The sequence below is a fragment of the Scedosporium apiospermum genome (assembly GCF_000732125.1).
Source record: "Scedosporium apiospermum strain IHEM 14462 chromosome Unknown SEQ_SAPIO_0110, whole genome shotgun sequence".
Taxonomy (NCBI): domain Eukaryota; kingdom Fungi; phylum Ascomycota; class Sordariomycetes; order Microascales; family Microascaceae; genus Scedosporium; species Scedosporium apiospermum.
Window position 1 is genome coordinate 2,029,480 of NW_015971811.1, and position 21,602 is coordinate 2,051,081.

The 21,602-nt window shown below is 51.7% G+C and overlaps 2 protein-coding genes across 2 annotated transcripts; one reads left to right on the forward strand and one right to left on the reverse strand.

Annotated features, from left to right (window-relative positions):
- Nucleotides 1-11,403: 11,403 nt before the first annotated feature.
- On the forward strand, nt 11,404-14,386 carry SAPIO_CDS7493 (Xylanolytic transcriptional activator xlnR; the record flags this gene model as incomplete). Its single annotated transcript, XM_016789346.1, has 2 exons — nt 11,404-11,749; nt 11,865-14,386. The coding sequence occupies 2 exons, from the start codon at nt 11,404-11,406 to the stop codon at nt 14,384-14,386; spliced, it is 2,868 nt and encodes a 955-aa protein (XP_016641173.1).
- Nucleotides 14,387-15,279: 893 nt separating this feature from the next.
- SAPIO_CDS7494 (Fungal specific transcription factor) lies at nt 15,280-18,599 on the reverse strand (the record flags this gene model as incomplete). Its single annotated transcript, XM_016789347.1, has 2 exons — nt 15,280-16,528; nt 17,059-18,599. 2 exons carry the CDS (start codon nt 18,597-18,599, stop codon nt 15,280-15,282), a joined length of 2,790 nt encoding a protein of 929 aa, XP_016641174.1.
- Between the last annotated feature and the right edge of the window lie 3,003 nt (nt 18,600-21,602).

Here is a 21,602-nt window from a genome sequence, read left to right on the forward strand (position 1 = left end):
CTGCTTCTCTACCCGTACATGAGAGGCTGATGAAACCTCCTGCGAATACCGCCTATTAAAAGTACGCTCAGGCCAAGGCGACGATCCTCAATATCATCATGCCAGCAGAGGGAGACCTATGTAAGAGGGTAAGTCACGGGGTGGTCTGGCGGGCAGGATCTTCGGCTAGGTGCGCGAGGGCCAGACTGCGAGTAATCGCAACTCAGTCAGCCCAAAGCTTGGGGCATTCGGAGGAAGCACGGGGCAGTGGATCTCGCATGGGAAGCCGGCCAGGGCTTTGTGAGAGGCAATCGTAGAGCAAGGGCAGAAGGATCGGAGATCTTGCCGAGCGCCGCTGACAAAGTTGTTTGATCCCCGATGAAATGACGACATTATTGCCCGTGGTTTGTGTGTGCTAATTTCGTTGATTGACAAGGCGAAACATAGCGTGTCTCATCCAATCGTGGGAAATGTATGGATAGTGGTGAGCCCAGCTGGCGGTGAGCCGACGAACAGTGGGCTGGTGCTGAACCAGCACCGCACCGGCCCTGTAGGGGTACCCCAGACCCCGCCCAAACACCCAAACCCGCCTCTATCCGTCCCCAGAAACCCCCCCGCGAAACGACAACGGCAACTGACCGAAACCCTAGTCCTCGCCTACCCGTCACCGCTCACTGTTCGGCCCTCCGTCTCTCGCTACCAGTATCCACCAGACCATTGATCCATTAATTCAATCGATCTGAGTACCGTAACTGCTTAGCCACCGGTTGGCTCTCGCCTGCCCTGGATATTGATGTGCGAGAGCCGAAGACATCTCTAATTTCATGTTGGGGCTGAAAGTGAGTTTCGGTCGGCGTGGCCGTGGTGTTGCTTCAATGCTCTTCAGAGTGTTCAGTATTGGTGAGCCGTCCCAATGTCTGTGCCATCACTGGCCTCGTGCTCCACGCCGAACGGTGCTGTTCTTTATGATGTTTGGCGAGACGGTCAGTCAGTATGATGCACATGCGGAGAGGGTACTCCGTATGCTTGGAACCAAATTCCTCTCGTCAGTCTATAACCCGATCTCAATATCTCCAGACTCTGTTCCCCATGCCCCCACAAACTTTCTTGCCAATGGTCTTGAGCCCGACTCTACACCGCTATCTGTAAGATCAAGACTGGGCGGCGTGATAGGCAGTGGGTTGACTAAATGTGACGCGGCGGCACAACCCCGAGGAATTTGGTCCACCGAATCTTGACATCTGGTTCAGTTGACACTTGACCACCTGAAGTGTGCAGTACTCCTACTGTTAGTGAAACCACACCTCCAATAGTTCGTGAGATGCGCGCCGGTAGAGGAATACTCCGCCTGTGTTATCGACAAAAATCCAATTTGTATTGAGGTGATTCCGTACTCAGAGAACATTGTATGGAGATGTCGATTCCGGTGCTTCTAGGCATCCTGCCTACCTGCCCTCGAGACAAACACTTGAAGGGACTCGCCAGACTGTTGATTTCAATGGTGTCTCACATTCCCATGGCCTGGCTACCCCCACATACCTTGACTAAGCCTACTAATGATGTGCAAGGGAAGGCCAAACTATGAAGTTGACGTCTCACCCTGGATTTTTGATTGAGAGCCCAATCACTTGGCCTGGCCTTTAACGGACTGGTTCGAGACACACTGACTGCACCTTTCCAGCGTATTCTTGCACATTTTGCCTGTCAATGAGCGCTAGGAAGACGCCTGGCAGGCTCTGTTTCTCGACTGCGAAATGCTGTTCGATACAACCTCTGCCTGTACTTCGTCAGACGTGGACGCCTGTCGATCTTTCCCCATCAAGGAGGCTTCCAGAAGGAAAGAACGGGCCACAATTCCTTCACCAGCAAGGTATCTAAACTAGATCATATAGGGAGGTCACAACCCCAGTCTGATCCACGCAGGAAACGTTCCATTCTTTATTGTCGCTGTCGATCTGCTCGACCTTCACCGCAAGACGCAAGCCTCGCATGTACTTGTATATTCTGCGCTATTGGCGGTTGTCACGGCCTTTAAGCATTTTAGCATTTGTCAAAGCGCAGCGGCGTCAAGAAGAGGAATCTGGCTTATGCTTTTGAAGCTGACTGTTCAATGGATCTCACCGTTGGGTGTGGGTTTCAATGGGGCTGGATCAGCTCGGTGTGGCCTAGCGATATTACTTCTGCTCCGACTCTTGTAACTCACAGACGATTGTGACAGAACACGTTAAGAATCTACGCATCAATCTCGTCTTCATCCAAGCCCTCATGAGCGTTTTCGTTTCTTGAAAGAGCGCCACTCCTCTGATATCGAACTACAAACTCGTATATTTCTCTCCCTTGATCCGTGATATGCTTGGGCTGGCCAAACCATAGTAATGGAGATCATACAGGAGGTTGGGTGCTCACCGGTGTGAACCCAGTAGGCAGGCACAGCACCAGAATGGAACATGTAAATTACCTCAATAAACTCGATCAAGTGGCTAAAATCCAGCTGTTCTGCAAAACCATGCAGGCGACGTGGTCTTCGGTCTTTCGAAAGTGACCTACGAAGTTGGAGAAACTCCAATGTCTGGTTTAGTACCCGTGTACATTGTGCATGCTGTCCCAACCCCTCATCCTCTTCCACCCCCAAGTCTGTCTAAGTCCCCTTCCGAATTAGGGAATTTCTTCCTATTTATCCAGCACGTGGGGCAATTTAACCGGTGCCATCACACTTCATGTTCCCTTCTACCGAGAAGGGGCAGTCTGAATCAAATGTTCCTTCGTGGTGGATGGTTGCAACCCTCTACTTGGAAACATCACTCATTGATGGCTTTGTAATGAAGCTCGGTACTTCCAATGTTTGTAGAAGGGAAGGATACTTCGCTGTGATTAGATCCTAGAATACTTAAATGTCCGCCGTGGCTTGGCGAATCATTGGAGCGTGTAAGTGGCCTGGTCTTGGTTCACCTCCTCAGTACAGGGTCAGTCACTTCTTGTCAGTGGGTCTACACCGAGAAGATCCTTGACCTGGCCATGATAATATCACCACATCATGACCCTCATGGCGCCTTCCCATTTTGGCTTACCAGGCATATTTCGCTTGAAGACGACCCGCACCTAGCCTTTCCCGATTAAGAAACGCTATGGCAATTGTACAATTGAATCCATCTTTCTACGTAACTTTGATGAGGCTGTGAACAGTCCTCGATCAGCAGGTGAAGCCCGCCCCCGCGGCATGAACCTCCCATAGTGTTCGAGATATAGTATATCACAGCACCACTACACCTCTTTTCGAACATTGCTCACACACTCTTCAATTTGTCGCATAGACTGGTCCCGCATGTAAGGAAGGCTGGAAACTGGTAGCAATCTCTTTTTCCCCGCCTTCTCTGCCAGGCACAGGCACGGACGGGGAGTTTACCAATTTCAGACCTGGTTTCGGTGAAGGGGGAAAGGGGAAGAAGCCTCTTAGTAACACCCGCCAGGTGCATTATTATCCCCCTTCCGAGGCTGGTTGGCCCTTTTTGTCGACATACTTCGTGGAAACAATGCTTACCAGAAGCATTCTAGTGCACATGAAGTGATAGGAGGAAGATGGGCACATACCAATCAAGACTCAGCTTTATACAACTCCTATAGTGTTCACTACCAAACTATTTCTCTCTCTATCTCGTATTACGAGTAGTGTCGTCGAACTGGCGCGGCTCTTGTGTTTCACCCCTCAAGGCCTGCCTCGAGTGGTCAGGCGGGACGAGAAAAAGAACGTTGAAGGTGCATTTGGAAGAGACACATCTTCGTCATGAAGATCTGCACCCTGCGACCACTAAGTGGATTTCTCCACAAATCTGGTCCTTTCCCTTTCTAACATTTCCGTCCTGCAGCGTATTGTGGTAAAGTGCTCTCGGATTGCGAACAAATTAACGTGGTGAAGACCATTCACTGATTTGCCCTCCTGGTGCTGTACGCCAACACAGCCGTTTGGAGAATAACAAGAATACATCATTGATACCAATTGTCATTTCAACTCTTGAGGTGATTCTCTGGGTTCGTGGTATGAGAACTAGCCTGTAAGGCACGCAAGGTACTGTTCACTAGGCCTCGTATAGTTGACAGTATTAGATCTTTGAATGACCTCTCCGTTGGGGCGAAGAGAATTAAAAGAAAAGAAATAATAATAATAGTAGCAATAAATACTGGGTAGATCCGGCCATGGAGTGCGTGTCTGTCCAAATAAGGAGACGTGCAAACAATTGATGCGGCACGCAATAACTATTTCCAAGGGCAGAAGAGGACAAGACCAGTCAGCGACCTCATCAATGCAACTGCTCAACAACGGGAGTGGAATATTGCTCATCCGAAGGGAAGTCGGACCACCGTTCCCGATTACGAAGAAAATGAGAGGACACTTCATTTGGAAGCTGGGCACAGGATCCTTTGACCGCACGATTCCGCGACCCCCCCGGGAAACAGGTCGGCAAGCACTCCCGTCAACAACTGTCCGCTGCCGCTCGGTAACGACTAATAGAGGTGGTAAGTTAATATGACGTGCCAGACCGGAACCTTCTGAAGAGCCAGCTGGTCACGGGGGTGTGGATGTAAATCAAGACCTGCCGCAGCAAACTTGGACAACAGGAAGACGCAAGTGGTCGAGCTAGCCAGCAGAATCAGGATTATGCCCAGGCTGGAGTTGAGGATCAGAACTTGGGATTAGGATACATCACGAACTGGGTCGAGCAATGCTTTGCACCGGAGAGTGTGAGAGTACGGGCTCTGGTCGTGTCTTTTGCTGGGCGTTCTGGGTTGGCAGCTAACACACCAATTATTTCAATGCCCGAATGGCTGGGCGGCTCCTCTTCACACGTAGCTGCCATGCAGCTGTCAGGTTAGTTTCGGTTTCAGTACTGCCAACCCGCGTGTCCCAAAGCGGAACCCCGGAACTACAGCGTTGAAACATGAAACGATGATACAAGTCATGGTTGGACCAGCCCATGAATGGTGGCTGCGATGTGTGTCACGCGAAACCCATTCCGCCATGGTGGCGGACCTTGACTCTCCAGAGACAGATTCTGTTCGCATGGAGCGACCAGGCAAAGACAAGGAGGGGGAAAATCCGATCAATGCTGTACCATTATATTCCCGACCCTGGGATAGTCGCCCACAGGGAACCGACATCCACATCAATGATCACCTGCTACAAGGGTGGATTGGCAACCTAAAACTGTAGAGTGGTGGCCTCTTTGGATTCTAATCCATTAACGTTGTGATGCACCTCGGAGGGCGAACCGTTCTGGAGGGACGGCGTTCTCAATCCAAGTTCACTGCCCGGAATATCATCACTAAGTCCGCGGGTACGTCCGCGGACGGCTTCCTCTGAGAAAATGGGCGAACCTTTGCATTCTCGCTAGTGATACGAGACCGGAATTGGGCCGCCTCCCGCTATATTGCCACTTCATTTCGCACAGCGTCTACCTTTAGGTCCTCCAAGAATCGTCATCAGATTTAATCAACAGAACCAGACGAGAATTGCGAATATTGGCATTCTCCTTGGCTCTGGGATCGGCAGATCGAGCATGTGCATGCTGTCGTCGACAAGTCTTACAGTATATCGTCCTTGCTTTGTAGTTTATTCATACATCATCCTTCGCCACAATGCGCACTCGAATGGGCCGGATCAATAGTCAGCTGAACATCTTAGCACTCTTTGCTAGTGGCAAGCGATATTAATGTCTCCGGCTCCCTCCCGCGTTTGTGGCAGAGACTAAGAATAGGATCCGCTGCCATTCCCGTTCAGTTCAAGCAGAATCGCTTACCTCGCAAGGGACAAAAACAGGCTCCTTGGTGAGATGTCGGGGGCCATGCATCGTGCGAAAATGCAGGTCGTTTGAGTATATTACTCTATTCCCTCTTCATACTCAACCCGGCTTTTGGTCAAGGAGATAGACAAGATCAGAGGTGAGAGACGCATATGAGTGGAATGGTTGGATGTGAGGCAAAGCCGGCGTGGAGGCCAATGCACTCCATCCATACTCGTCCGTCATCTTGGTCCTGTATTTTCGTATCAATCTATCTATGATTCCCTCAGCAGGTACGCGAACTTGAATTAAAAATCTAATGTTGCTGGAAGTACTTGCGAACAAAACAATTGATCAATGCATTGAGGGTTCCAGGCTCTAGTAGGGCTTCCACACCGCCAATACACAACTGCCGAGCTTCTACCCCAAGAAAGTTAAGGTTACAGTCATGTAGAATAAGGTTGATATGCCCCAGAACTATTCTCCTGGAACTTCAACTGGGGAAGCGACGAGCAAGACAATGAACATGGGAACTCAGAGGTGCAGAGACGTTGAGCCATGACGTTAAATTCATAGTTAACGACGACCCACGTTCGTTTGTCCATCCAACAAACATACGATCAATGGCTACCTGTGTACTCTTTTCCCTTGCAAGGCTTTTCTGGGGCTCCGGTTTAGTCACATGGAGAGGGGTGGGTCGCGTAGCGATTTTATTCGCCCACGACCTTCGGAAAGGGAATTCCACCAATAATAATGCGCAGATGGAGTGTGGAGGAAGGAACCAGGCTAAACGCACCCTCTTCGTGGGAGTTGCGGACCGACACCCGGCGAAGCTGGAACAACTTTCCGCCCAACCACCCTGACCAATCCAGTTCCTCCATGTGATTACAGCATCGGGATTGAGGGAACGATTTGATGGACGTGCATGGGTTCTTGGGATGCAGAGCATTTCATCTACGAAGTACGCGCACCGCGACGTCTCGGATGATGACAAAGTGTTGTGGGATGGAGCTGGATTTTGATGTAAGATGCAGTCAAATGACCGGTTTTGGGAGCAGAACACAAGTGTCGGGAGACATCACAAACCTCAGTGCTACGAAGGATTGTGCATTCCCCAGAGGCATACAGGCAATGCACAATGCCGTCGAGATATTCGACAAGATGCTTGAGTGCATGAGAAAATGGAGATAACTTCGTCTGTATTGGTCTTCGAACTATCTTCCTACGAAGTGGACACTCTTAATGCTTTGGTTCAAGTCCCCCCCAAGAGAAAAGAACTGGGCCTAGGGTCATCGAGTCGCATCTCTGAATCGCTGTGTACTACAACCAAGCCACCGCTTCGTCGTGGATATTAAAGCGACTCCGTAACAAGAAGGATTGATCATTGGCGTCAACGCCAAGACTCTTTAAGTCCTGGCGTGCTGGTGGTGTGGGACAACAATAATATTCGAGTCCAGAGATCTTACATCGTCCAATTGACAATCGTACCGACCTCCGTTGTGCACTGTGAATCACGGACGTTGACTGCAGTACCCCCTCCTTCTCGTCGCTATCTCGGCCTTTAGTCCATGAATTAAGATACAGCGGGCGCCTTAACATAAATTGTCCGAACACCCTAACTGAGAAACCTCCTCCCATGCGCTCAAAATACTCGAGAAGAATTGGCCACGGCGAAACGGATGGCATTTATGTCACTTATATAGTGTTCAAGCACTAGGCGGACAAACCCACGGTAATGCTAATTTGAAGAAATAGAGAGGCTGTTGACTAGTCTTATTCTAGCGCTCTTGAACCCAGATTCTCTCTCCGCGATGTGCTTCGCGAGTCTTGAAAGGTAATGCAAGAAAATTAATCCGGTGCGAAGCCTCTCGTTCTCGGGGGCATCTTTGCGAAGGAAGCATGATATGAGTAAAGCGACGTCTCATCTAGGATTGAAACTATCCGAAGCGAGAGCCTCTTCAAGGATGCAGCGTCTTCGTCTCCCATTTACCATGAACGTAGTAGTCTCTGTAGAGCATGGTTAAATAGTTAAGGGTACCAATAGTTTAATACCGACCCTCGATGCGTTGATAGGAGGTTGATCAATGCTGTCTCTTTTTTGTCCATCGGCCCAGAGAAGGAAGTCTTCCTTGGGATTAAAGCTACGCGTCATGGTGACATTCTTTGTATTAAACCAACCCAGACCAGCCTTCTGGTCTCCTCGGAAGGAATTTATCTGTTTTAGACATTAAACATCGGATCTTTACAAATTTTCATCAATCTCGGGGATATGAAGCGTTTCTGCAGCCTCCGCCTGTCCGATCTGACAGTTCATACTGCTCTCTTGGTAGCGTTGTGGTGTTTGGAGCAGCACACCATCATCGATGTGCCACATGGTCTTTCGCAAAAATGAAGGGACCCTTCTAGATCCTCTCCCTTTCCTCAGTCGAGATATACTCGACGGATTGATAATTTGATATCAGCAGGCACATATACATGTCAGCCCGTTACTGACATTTCATGCTAGCCTTGCCCTGTAGCGATGTGCAAATTATAAGTCCTTGTTTCTCACTGACTGATATCTGCTCTATGATTGAGGAAGGCAAATTGAAGAATGAGATAGGAGGCCACGGCTGTGATAGGTAGCCGGCAGTAATTAGGGTTTCTTTTTCTTGATGCAGGAAAGCACTTTCGAGTATGCACAGTCGGTGTGAAGTCCTCCTTCGATCAACTACCGACATCGTCAGAATCGCCAGGCTCACCGGCGATACCCTGGCCCACAATCTCTCCGCATTTCTTCAAATTATTTTGCTTTGGTCAAGTCAACTCCCACCCTCCAAAACCGAAAGAGGGGATTTGTGTGGGGTCAGCCAAGGTCAAAGTGTGGAGGTTGTCCCACCAAGACGAGGGTATTTAAGTCGGCATACCTCAATTGACCGTGCTGCTCTTCTTTGGCGTCAGGACCTCATTTGATCCCACCCCCTGATCAAATTGATTTTGTTTGGTAACTGAATACTCTGTCAATGCGCTACTTGTGCGAGGAAGACACGCCACAGGACCCGCCCACTGCGCTATTGATCGAATACTCCGAGGAAGATTTCAGTCATGGTACATTCAAGAGATTGACCTAATTGAAGTCTAGATGTGGATGTCCATTGATAGATCTCATCAGTGATACTTCCAAGATGGACTCTGGTAGTGTAGCAAGCCTCAGTCAGTAGGTTGAAGGAGAACCAAGACTGCTCTGCCTGGCTAATAGAGCCCACCGTCAATGTCTCCTCCTCCGCCACCTTCCTGACCAACAATATAGAACCCCTGCCCTACAATGTATGGCCACCAATGACTGCAACCTTTTCCGCTAACCCTCCATGAAGTAATTCTAAGTAATGCGGAGCCTGGCGGTCATTGACCTTCTCTCTTCTGTTTCGTGCGGACAAAAGTCCTTGATCCATCGAACTAACTAGCGCTGGTGGAGAAATCCAACCGTACCAAAAGGAATGGCAGGAGAGAATGCGACGCTACTCTATTGTAGTATAAGTGTGTACGAAGCAGGGAGTATGAATACCAAAAGAATCATCGGTGATTCCTTTTCTCCTTCATTTTTTTTTCCCCCTCGTACGAACCCAAATCGACTGTCCAGGTAATAAGCAAGCCATTACTCTGTATTGTTTTCGTTTCGAGCCTTAGTCCTATTCGCCGCCCTCGTACATACTCTCTTTGCGATCCCGTGTTATCCCTCCGTCTGGGGCTCCTCGGCGTCTTATATATTGCGTTTGCAATTTAAATGCGAGAGGCGATATTGCGTTGATGAGAAAGGGGAGAGTACATCTCCCAATCTTCGACCAACCGAGTCTGCTGTCTGCTTCGACTTTGCTCCGATACTGAGCGAGCTGCCCTTTCGCGTTCGGAAGCATCAAACCGTGTGAGGAATTGCGGCCTATTACCGAATCGATCCGGAAAGGCCTTACGACTTCTCTTTGAAGTTTGAGCCCTCTGCTCACCTATCACCATTGCGAAGACGGGAGGGCCACCCACATTCACCAGTTCTCTGGTCCTGTTAATTGAAACAGGACACACACTCTCAAACTACGATCGAGGTCGGCGTCGCCATCTAGATTTCGCTCTTCTGAAAGGGACTTAGCGTGCCACAAGGAGGAGCGAATCTCGACGAGCAGACCATACTGCAATAATAACAACCACGCATCATTCGAGACGTTACCCCCCTCTATTTTGTCCAGCTGAGACGAACGGTATTATAGACTACAGGAACGACTACATCACCAACGAGCGGCGGCCGCTGACCTGACGACAAGACGACAGCTTACCCCAACCCAAGAAGCTCACCACCTGAACTTGTGTCCGGTCTCAGTTGTGCAGACCCGAACCAGATCTCGTGGCTTACACCATTTCGTGAGCATTGGCTCTACACCTGATCCCCGCAAACCCATTTTCCAGGTGAGCGATCAACTGGAAGGAGGGGTTCGGAATAAAGCGTGATACACATCTCCGAGAAAAAAAAGAAAAAAAAAAAAAGGATTCTCGAGGTCCTCATGGAAGTTGCTCTGGTAGGTTCCTGCCGTTGATTCCTCCCTCTTGCATTTCGTACCTTAATGTCGAGTCGCACATGCTCATAACTCGCTTCGCTCTGCATGGCTCCGGGATCGACTGGGTGGTCCGGAAAGAGCGATACCCACTTCCTACTCTCTCTTAAGACCCCAGGTGCTATTGACTGGGGACCTTCCTTCCCTTCTCTCCCTCAGTCTGTGGGCACACACCTCGCACACCCCTCCTGATGCCCACCACTTCCAACTTTCTCACCCCCTCCCCCCTCCGCCGAGACCCCTGTCCCTTCCTTCGTTGTCACCCCCGGTCGAATTTCCCGCTCTCCTTTAGACACCCCCCTTCACCCCGACATACGCCCCCCTTGACCTTGACCTGAATTCACTCCAACCCCGCCATCCCATCTACAGGACACAACCACAGACGACAGACATTGATCAATATCGAGCATGCTGGCCGTACCACAGTTCAGAAGTTCTGGCGGGCGTTGGAGGAGCAGTGGTTCCGTGCCCGACAGCGCAGATCTCCACCGCACATTCACACACATCAATCAATACACACACATACACACACGCGCCACTTACTGTTTGGTTCCTGTTAATGCTTCCTCTATACACTCGTTCCGTCATGCTTAATGCTCACCTTAAATCCATCTGCTCTGCTTTTCCCCACAAAATGACACATCGGTCCGTTCAAGTACCGCATACTGGGTCCTTGCAGCTGTGTATTATGTGGAGCCAGCTCTCCGTCCATCCCGCCCTCGCCAAGTGGTGAAATCAAAGATAAAGATACAAAGGTCCCCTCTACTCCTCATCCGTCTCTATCATCTTGACGTTCGACCCATTCTCTTCTCTCCTCTTATCACCTTGACAAAAGAAACAGACCTCAGGCGTCGCTGACTCCATACTTCAACCAACTTCTTGCATTCGTTCGAAGTCAGCCTCCGTCTTTCACAAGTGCTTTCCCGCTTCTTATAGCCACCACCTTCGCTTCAAACACTCTCCATATATCTTCCTATTATTCACGCCAAGTTCTTTCCCCCAAGCTAACGAGAAAATCGGTCAAGCTGTCGCCCCAATCTAATATACCGATCTTCCCCTCCCCAGACAACATGTTGTCTAATCCACTTCATCGGTTTTCACCGTACCACACCATACCGTCCACCACCCTCCTCTCGAACGGTCATGTTCCCAACCCTCACCTCCATTCGACTGGTCTCGAAGGGATCCCGCAGGGTCCTCACTATGCTCTTCAGCAACTCCAGCAGCATGTTGGCGTAAACCCTCACATGGCGAGACCAGGCCCTCAACCAAAGCATAGGCAACATCCCTATGGACCTACCGCGAGGGCTACTGGGGCCGCTGGTCCCATCAGGAGGAGGATTAGCCGAGCTTGCGACCAATGCAACCAGCTAAGGACAAAGTGCGATGGCCAACACCCATGTGCTCACTGTATCGGTAAGTTAAAACCCTGCTGCGTATATTTTTGAGGTTGTGACCGAGCACTCGACCTATCCTAATTCGGACAATGCGGGACTGGCGTAGCTAAGCTAACATGATTACTACCTCACAGAGTTTGGTCTCGGCTGCGAATACATTCGGGAACGCAAGAAGCGAGGTAAAGCTTCGCGCAAGGACCTTGCTCAGCAAGCAGCAGCACAGGCCGCCGCCGCCGCCCAAAATGGCCAAAAAGGTCAGGGTGGTGACAACAGCCCGGCCAACGAACAGCGGCCAAACAGCCCGCCTAACGTTAAGAACATGCAGCAGGTTTCCAATGACGGGCAGGTTAACCCTGAGCAGAAAGTTATGAACGATCTCGCCGACGACACTATGCAGCGCAACCAGAGGACGAGTAGTCTCGACACCATTGGTGATATGCATGGCCAACCGCATATGACGGGCCATCCTGGAATGGAGCGAGACCACCTCGAGAATCCCGCCGGGCTCGACTTGAACGGCTACGGCAATGTGCACACTGGCTATGAGAGACAGGGAATGGGCCACATGATGAGCGGCCCTAGCCACACGCCATATGGACCCAGCCAAGGGAACATGTCGAGCTACCCTGACCTTCCGTACGGCATTCAGACGCAAAGCCCCACGAACTTCTCGAGCAATGCGGCTTTCCGCATGGGCGGCAATCCTCTTGGCGGCTACCCGATGGGAGGCGAGGCTACTTCTCCTGGATGGAATCTTGCCATGTCCTCTCCTCCAGCGCAGTTCCAGACCCACATGCATCAGCAGCCTAGCTTCACTCAACAGTCTCACCTTCGGTACCCCGTCCTGGAGCCCCTCATGCCCCATCTCGGAAACATTATCCCAGCATCCCTTGCTTGCGACTTGATCGATCTCTACTTCTCCTCGTCATCCTCGGCTCAAATCCACCCAATGTCTCCTTACGTTCTCGGCTATGTGTTCCGCAAGCGCTCGTTCCTCCACCCCAGCAAGCCTAGACAGTGCCAGCCCGCTCTTCTCGCTAGCATGCTTTGGGTTGCTGCTCAGACTAGCGATGCCCAGTTCCTTACCAGTGTTCCATCCGCCCGTGGCAAGATCTGCCAGAAGCTCCTTGAACTCACCGTCAGCCTCCTCAAGCCTCTGATTCACACTCCATCGGGAGACGTCTCCCCAGTATCTAGCCCTGTTATCGACGGCGTTGCGCTGGGTGGCCTTGGCGTTGCCCTTCCAGGCTCCATCAGCATGGATGCTCTCACCGGAGAATCCGGGGCTTTCGGCGCGGCGGGGACCCTCGACGACGTCATCACCTACATTCACCTGGCTACCGTTGTCTCGGCAAGCGAGTACAAGGGTGCTAGTCTTAGGTGGTGGAATGCAGCTTGGTCGCTTGCTCGTGAGCTCAAGCTTGGCCGTGAGCTTCCTCCTTCGCAGAATCCTATGAACCAGAATGGAGAGAATGTGAATGAGATCGACGCCGATGGCGAAGCCGATGAGGATATCAATATTCCAGGAGTTATCTCGGAGGAGGAAAGGGAGGAGCGACGCCGTATCTGGTGGCTCGTATACATCGTCGATCGCCACCTTGCTCTTTGCTACAACAGGCCGCTATTCCTCCTCGATATCGAGTGCGAGGGGCTCATGCAACCCATGGATGAGACATCTTGGCAGAATGGTGAATTCCGAGCGTACGCCAACAGCAATACCGACCCGAATGTGCTCAATTCGGGAGCGGAAAATGTGGTCCAGATGTCCCGTATTCGAGGACCTCATTTCGAATGCACCGGACACAGCATCTTCGGCTACTTCCTCCCCTTAATGACCATCCTTGGTGAGATCGTTGACCTCCATCACGCGCGCAACCACCCCCGCTTTGGTGTCGGTTTCCGTTCCGCTCGAGAGTGGGATGATCAGGCGGCCGAGATTGCCCGACATCTCGAGGCATATGAACGGAGCCTAAAACGATTCGAGCAACAATATCTCCGAACCGGCAATAATGGCGAGGAGAAGATTGAGGTGGGAAACAAAGAGAACAACGGCGAGCACACTGGTAACGTGGCAGAAGTGGTGGGATCCCCATCGGGCCACTCAGTACACACCAACTCTTCCAACCGCATGACTGAAGGTGATATTCAGACGCGGATTGTCGTTGCGTACGGTACTCACGTCATGCATGTCCTCCACATTCTCCTCACTGGAAAATGGGACCCGATCAACCTCCTCGACGATAATGATTTGTGGATCTCGTCTCAAGGATTTATCAATGCCACTGGCCACGCGGTCTCGGCCGCAGAAGCCATTAGCAACATCCTCGAATACGACCCTGGTTTGGAGTTCATGCCTTTCTTCTTCGGTATTTATCTCCTCCAAGGTTCTTTCCTCCTCCTCCTTATTGCCGACAAGCTGCAGCTTGAGGCTTCTCCCAGCGTCGTCAAGGCGTGCGAGACCATCATTCGAGCCCACGAAGCTTGCGTGGTAACACTCAATACCGAGTACCAGCGCAACTTTAGCAGGGTCATGCGCAGCGCTCTTGCCCAGGTACGTGGCCGCGTGCCAGAGGACCTTGGCGAACAACACCAGCGCCGGCGCGAACTCCTTTCTTTGTATCGATGGACTGGGGATGGTACCGGTCTAGCCCTTTAATGTTTTGTCTTATCTTGGGCCTCATTTATTTTTATGGTTGATACCTTTTTATTACATATATCCAAGATCGCAACTGTACGGGAATGGTATTATCAGGAGGAGTTTGATTTTTTTTGTTCTTCCCTTTGGGCCGGGTCAAACGGACTGTGATGGCGCATCGGGAGATGAGGATTATTTTACGAGGGCCTTTCATTTGATTCTTACCTCTCAGCATATTATTTTATATTATTTTATTTTATTTTCCTTTTTCTCTTTTCTTCTTGTTTTATTTTGCCGCTTTTTGGCGTTTCTTCTTTATTCGTTCGGATCTTCTCTTCTCCGCACAATGTCTCAAAAAGCTGGGTAGTTAATGTTGATATGGTTATTTTTTATTACCCTACTTCCTCAAGTTTAGGCTTCTACCGCCTCGAGAGTTAATGGAGTACTACGATGTTGAAAATATCGGAACACTGGTTGTGTTGTTCTCATGAAGGCTTCTGGGAAATGTCGATCTAGTCGAGAGATGGCGAACCTGTCGGCGCCTGGTCGAATCTGCCGAGATAGATTGAATAAACATAGGCCTCTTCCTGAACGTATCTTCTCCTCTTACCCGGCTTCCTCCATGGATTCCTGAGAGGGCTATGAATTTTAGAAGAGGAGATGGGAACTGTGAGAATTGGGAGTATGTATATACGACGATGCTAATGTACATAATGTTGCTCTCGAACTAAACACCGTTCATGACAAAGCTTGGAAACCCGTGATATCAATAACCGCCCGCCCCTTTCCCTCCATAAACGCCCATGACAACAAATGTAGCAATTCAGTCCTACAATTTGGTTTTTCTTTTCCTTTTCCTCTCTTTTCCACGACTACGACTTCCGGAACATATAAGCCACTTTTTTCCCCCCGGTCTAATCCAAACCTGATAACCACGCCGACCCATTCAAAGCAGCCAGAGCATCAAACGACGCCCCAAACGACGCATCATCCATTCCCAACCTCCCCGCCCCAGTCCTAAAGCTAAACCCCTGCTGCGACGCCTGCTGCTGCTGCTGCTGCTGCGACTGTTGCAGGTGATCCGCCGCCAAGATGGGCGATTGACCCTGCGACATGGCCTGGCTAGCAACGGCGGCGGCGGCGGCAGCCCCCGAGGTAGTGGGAGTAGATCCCATGGCTGCAGCTGGCGTGCCGCCGACCTGCATGTCCCACGATTCGAAGTTCTGCTGCCATCGCACGCCGTCGTTGAGGTACCAGTTTTGCCCGTCGATGCCTTGCTCTTGGAAGATGTTGCTGGGTGAGACTTGTCGGGTGCCCGAGCGGCTGGTTTGTGCGGACGTGAGGCCGCTCCCGCGCGGCATGGGGGAGAAGCCTGGGTGGGCGGGGTAGTTAGGGAGGGTCGGAGTGGTGCGGAGGGAGGCCCAGTCGTTTGTTCCTGGGAGGGGTTCCTGGCCAGCGATGGAGAGGGCGGCCGAGATTTGCTGCTGGGTTACGGGGATCGTGAGCGCGGGGTTGGATGTTGGGGCGGTGGTGTTGGCGTTCGCGGTGGCAGCTAGGGAGGAAGCTGCCGTTTGGGCTAGCAGGCGTTCGTTGACTTGGATCTGCTGCTCGAACGAGAGCATGCTTGCGAATTGGTTCGTCTTCGCGGCGGCAGTGATTCCCATCGAGGCATATTCCGCCGCCGAAGGGGAGTCGGCATGTAAAAGCAACCCGGCACCGCTCGAGGGCGAGGGTACCTCCGAGGTGCTAAACGTCCCATACTTCTCATCGGTTCGCTGCAGGACGGACCGCGCTTCGTCGGGCAGCTCGCAGTTCCACTTCCTCGAGAGCACGCTGAGGATGCCCAGTGTCCTGCGGGCGCAGAGCCAGTCCTCGGCGATCTCCTCGAGGTGCTTGACGCCGTGGATGATGTCCCGTTTCGCCGTCTTGTCGGGCAGGTTGAGGAGGTGAATGGTGCAGGCGCTGTGGATGATGTACACGGCGATGTTGCAGAGCTGGCGGAGGTTCCAGTTCTTCTTGTAGAGACGGATGAGCTTGGAGATGGCCACGGCGTTGGCGGTGCAGATGCGCCGAGGGGAGACGTGCGCAGGGAGCGGGGATGCGGCGGGGGTGTACTTGAGGAAAGGGCGGAAGAGGTGAATATACTGGAGGTGGAAGAACATGCTAGAGGAGGAATGTTAGCGAGCGAAGAAATGAAGAAGAATAGGAAAAATAAGGTCAAGAAAATAGACGGAGAAGGGAGCACGATTAAAAGGAAAGAGGAAAGGAAGTTTTTTTTTTTTTTTTTTTGGGGGGGGGGGGGGGGGGAAAGCGAGAAAAAAGAAAAGAAAAAAAGAACAAAAAGCTCGCTCGGGGCTCGCTCCCAGGATCGAATCCTGGTCGCTTGCCGCGAGCTACGAAAACTGCTGTTTTCTAACCTTCTGAGCGCTCCAATGACCACTTGGCCACTGGTCGTAGTGTCACCACTACTTGAGCTGCTCGGTTGAAAGTTGTTTCCATGGACTCATATATAAAGCTATTACAAACTCTCAGGGGGAGAAAGGAGAGAAGGAGCGAGCAGAAGGGAGTTCTCGCTCCTTCCTTTGGATAGCCCGAGGACTTGCGCAACCTCGGCCACCTTTACCTTTACCTTTACCTTTACCTTTACCTTTACCAGCTAGCAGTTGACTAAGGAAAAGTATTGAGAAACTTACTGGGTGAGGATCACGTTCGGTAGTTGCCCATCCTTGGGCTCAAACTCCTTGGGAAGCTCCTTTCGCCACTCTTCTAACCTACGATGAAGTTCACTAAGCTTCTTGAGCTCGGCCGACCTCCCGCTCGACTTGCCAATGTGCGTAGGGTGGTAGAAGAAAATGAGCAAGTCGCTGCTAATCTCGCACAACTTGGACAGCTCTAGACCGATGGCCCTAGTCCTAGCCGGTTGCTTCGAGGTCTGATCGAAGCCGTTATCGGTATAAGGCGACCAGGATTCGGCATCCTCGTCGGGGAAGACGTCATACTTCGGAACGCTGTACGAATTTTGAGGAATTTGAGGTAACCGGCCTAGGTAGTTAGACCAGCATTTGTCGAAGAGGAAACATCCCCAGAATGTTATCCTCCGGGCATCGATCTCGTGCTCGCTCATCCGATCTCTCTCCGAACCCATGGCGCCGGCGTCAAAGTTCAGGCCGATGTCGTGCGCCATGCGGAAACTCATGCCGCTGTAAACCCAGCCCTTGGCCTCCCTGCCGCAGCCCGCCTCGCGGACCGACATGAGGGCCAGAGCTTGGACGGTGGTGAGCCGAGGTTTTTCGTACTCGTCGTTCTCCACAAACAACCTCTTGGCTTCGGCGAAGAAGTGATCGCCCTTGGTACGACTGTCTCCCGACACAGCGTAGGCTCCCGGCACCGAGGTGAAGTGGCACCCAAGGGCCAGAATGGCATTCACTAGGAGAGAGGAGCAGTAAACCGGATTCGCATGCTTGCCCCTGAAAAAGTCTTGGTAGAATAGCCTCTTTGATAACGTGGCGAAGTAAGTATAGTGCCAGTTGAAGTACATGTTGACGAGGTGGATGATGAGTTGAGGATCCTTCGTTACGGTCGTCCAGCTCGTGATAGGATCCTCACCGGAGTGAGATGCGGCGGTGCTCGGCTCAGGGTCTACGGTTGAGGGTTCGCCGAGATATATCAAATGCGACGTCCCGCCAATGAAGCGGACAAGTCCATTCTCTAGGCGAAGCTCTCCCATTTTCCGCGCGAGATCGCGCTCGCCGCCAACAGTTACCTCGGCGGGCTGGTCCTCTTCGCCAGTCTCCGGCTGATCGGGTTCGGGGGCACTGAGACTCTGGTGACTCAAAATAGCTTCGGCGACAGCGTCAAGGCTATTCGTGGTACGGATCCGGTGTACCAAGTCATGGACTTCGTCCTCGGGCGAGTTGATGATCGCATCCATCAGGACGTGCAGGGTTGAGTTCCGGGCTTTCACTATGCCGGCCTTCTCCCTGTAAACGCCCTTGCGACGGTGGTCTGAGTTGGGGTCGTAGACACACTCGGTCCCGTAGACGCTAGCGCAGGCGGCGCAGCTGGGCAGGGCTCCATCGCATTTTGATTTCCTCCTCCGACAAGCAATGCAGGCCGTGCTCACACACCGGCGCTTCTGGGCGGTGGGATCCGTATTCCGGCGTCCCTTCTTCTTGCCGGAGGATGGGCCAGGCTTGCTGCTCGAGGCAGCCGGTGGGGTAGGGTCTGGGTCCATCTCACGAGGGATATCAGCCTAGGTAGAGGTCCCAAAAGGCCGACAGCGAGGGGGAAATGGGTGTTACAAGAAGAAGAAGAAGGAAACGAGCAAACGTATGATATGTGGAGGAAGCCCAAAATAAGGCGGCAGTATATCAATGGGGTGAGAGAAGGGGGTTTTAAGACATCGGGGTGCGATAAGACAGGGTATACAATGGATGTTAGAGCACGGGATCCGAGCAAGTCGCGAGAATGCAAATGCACGGCAGTGGCGGAAATAGAGCTTGAAGGCTGGAGTGAGGCCGATAGGAGCAATCAGCGGGTTCCTCGTTCATGACCCGCGGCGTCTCTTCCCAGCGTAACGGGCGACAACACCGGGGGATATCGCTCCTCAGCACACAAGTGACGATACGATTAGGTTCGTGTCAGAGTAAATAGGCTTAGCCCCTGGTTATGGAACGCTCAATCCGACGGGGGCTTCACCGAGCGATTAATTTTTTTCCGAAAAAAAAAAAAAAAGAAATAGTGGCGACAAGGCGCGACGTAGCGGAGGAGCTACAGCAGGAAAGTAGCTCGTAGTGTAGTTCCAGTAGGATGGTACCTCCGAGTCGGGTGGTGAGTTCGAGCACGCAATCCAGGGTCGGGTTCCGAAGATAAGGGCTTGGATAGGAAGCAATTGGAAATGCAAAAAGCAAGAGACTCATGCAGGCCGAACCATGGAGTGGGAGGGGCGTAGTAGGGGTACGGCACTCTGAATAGGTCGGGCGATGAATTGATGGCGAGGACCGAATGGGTGTGAGTGGGTGACAGTGACAAGACAAGTAGCCTGGCTTGAGGTCCTGAGTCTTACTCAATGCTGGCAGGCGGTTGGAGCGTTAAGGGAGTGGAGTGGGGGTATGGAAGGTCTGAAGGTTTGAGGCTATGGAGAATCAATTGATGAGGGGGCGAGGCTCTTGGGAGTCCGCCCGAATGTGCTGAGATGGATGGAATATGAACCGATGAACAAACGGAGCTGGGCCGAGTTGAGGTTCAAGGGGCGAGTTCCCCGCATTCGCATGAGTATTTCAAAAAGGAACTTGAAGTCGGATCGAAATATATGACTCTCCTTCGTTGACTCTTAAGAAGTGGAGTGTAGTATAAATCTCAAATCCGGGGCTTGTGGATCACTCAACTGCTGCTGGCGTGAAATGAGCGCAGGTGTTGGGGTTTGAGCCGTTTGGGGGGCACGAGGCGAAAGGCAGATGCAACATGAACTGCGGTTGCCAGCGGAAACTGAACATTGAACTCTGAAAGTCTGAACCCACCGCCGCTAAAGATGAATAAACTCAGTTGATCCCTGCGACTTGACCTCATTCGATCCAATGCAATTCGATCAAACGCTCGACTGCACTGAAGCACGTCCAAAGTACCTGGAAATCAGGGTCACAATTCCAATTCCAATTACGAACGAATCGGTCGAATCCAGCAAATGGAGCGACTTTCCTTCTGAATGATTTGGAAGCAAATGCCGAGACTCCTCCGTCGGGGATAAGTATCGCCACTGCGACATGTGTATGTTGTGGTACCTCAATCACCGTCGAGGTACGCCGAGTCCCCCGTGGAGTACCCCGAACACCGTCTCCTTTGTCCCTAAAACTAGCGGGATAGTATAGTGCACTGCAAGAAGTACGTACTGCGTACCGCTACTTACTCCATGCTACTCACTCCATGCTACTCACTCCATGCTACTCCATGCAAAGTACTACCCACGGACATCAACCCGAACCTGGACCTGGGGAAGAAGTCAATGCAGCCTGGCTTTGAGGCAAAATCAGATTGATTTCCAATCACAACTTCCTGGTTACGAAAACGAACCATCCAGTTCACGGCGCTCGTACTCGCCTCGTTGGTTCGCCGACGTCACGTGCATTTGAATTTGAATTTCAACTACGAAGTACTCAGTGTCTGCAATATCCCCCCCGATGCTCTCCGGTCTATGGTCTAGCGAGGTCAAGGATTAATTACATCGATCTCGTCGTTGCTTCTCTCAAGCACCAAGTTGGAACTATCCGTGTCCTGGTGATGGGATTGTGTTTCCTTCACATACCCGTGCTGTACCACTTACCCCAGATCCGTCTGTCTCCGTTTGCCGGCATTCTGGGGGAGTGGCTAAACCTTATTGTGACGCAGGCTATGAGCAAGGCCAGTGAATTAATCTACACCTACTTCGTACGAGGTGGTTAAAGAGGGGTTGAGCTGGATCATTATGAGTGAACTTCATTTACATCAGTCACGTGGAGTTCCTGGCGAGCTGTGATGCTAGCCTTGGCCTTGGGGACTTGGGGAGTAGTCTCTCTCCGGAACTTGGCTACGGCGTCTTCCTTCTTTCCCCAAGACGAGACGACAAAGACCGCCTCGGATTGACGATGGATGTTTTCCGCCGTCCCGACAAGGCGGGACAGGACGATGAAGATTCGCTCGTGTAACCAGCAGCCCTATGCCCTACCTGGCCTTTCCCCCCTCCTCGCCAAAAAAAAATACCAGTTACTGTTTGAACAAGCAGCTCTATTAATAGCGATTGGTGGTTGCTGAATCAAGCACACCAACAGCTTCGGGCTTAACGCAATCTTCTGGTCTGTGATCTGGCCCTTTTTGCCTTCAGAGTTCGGAGCCGGAAGTCTAGCGGGCCGTTGTTGTAAATTCCGGCCGAGAATCTCTCATCCGATCGACCCATGTTCCCCTCCCCCCTCGTAGTCGAGTCTTTGTGGGAATACACCGCCCTGTACAATGTCCCACTCTCTCGGAAACGGCCCCGATGCGCAGCTGGCGTGCCATGTCATACCTTTGGGTTTGTGCCAGGATACACAAATACCTCAATGGCACTTTTCTCATGTGGGTGGGAGGGAGTGATTGGTAGGATGTACTAGTAGATTGGCGTCGGTGTGAATCCGTCGTTTCCAACGAAGCAGAAAATGCCCACGATACCGCAACAGGGCAGTATCCGTTCCTCCGATTGTTCTAGTCAGTCTATTTCCAACCTAGC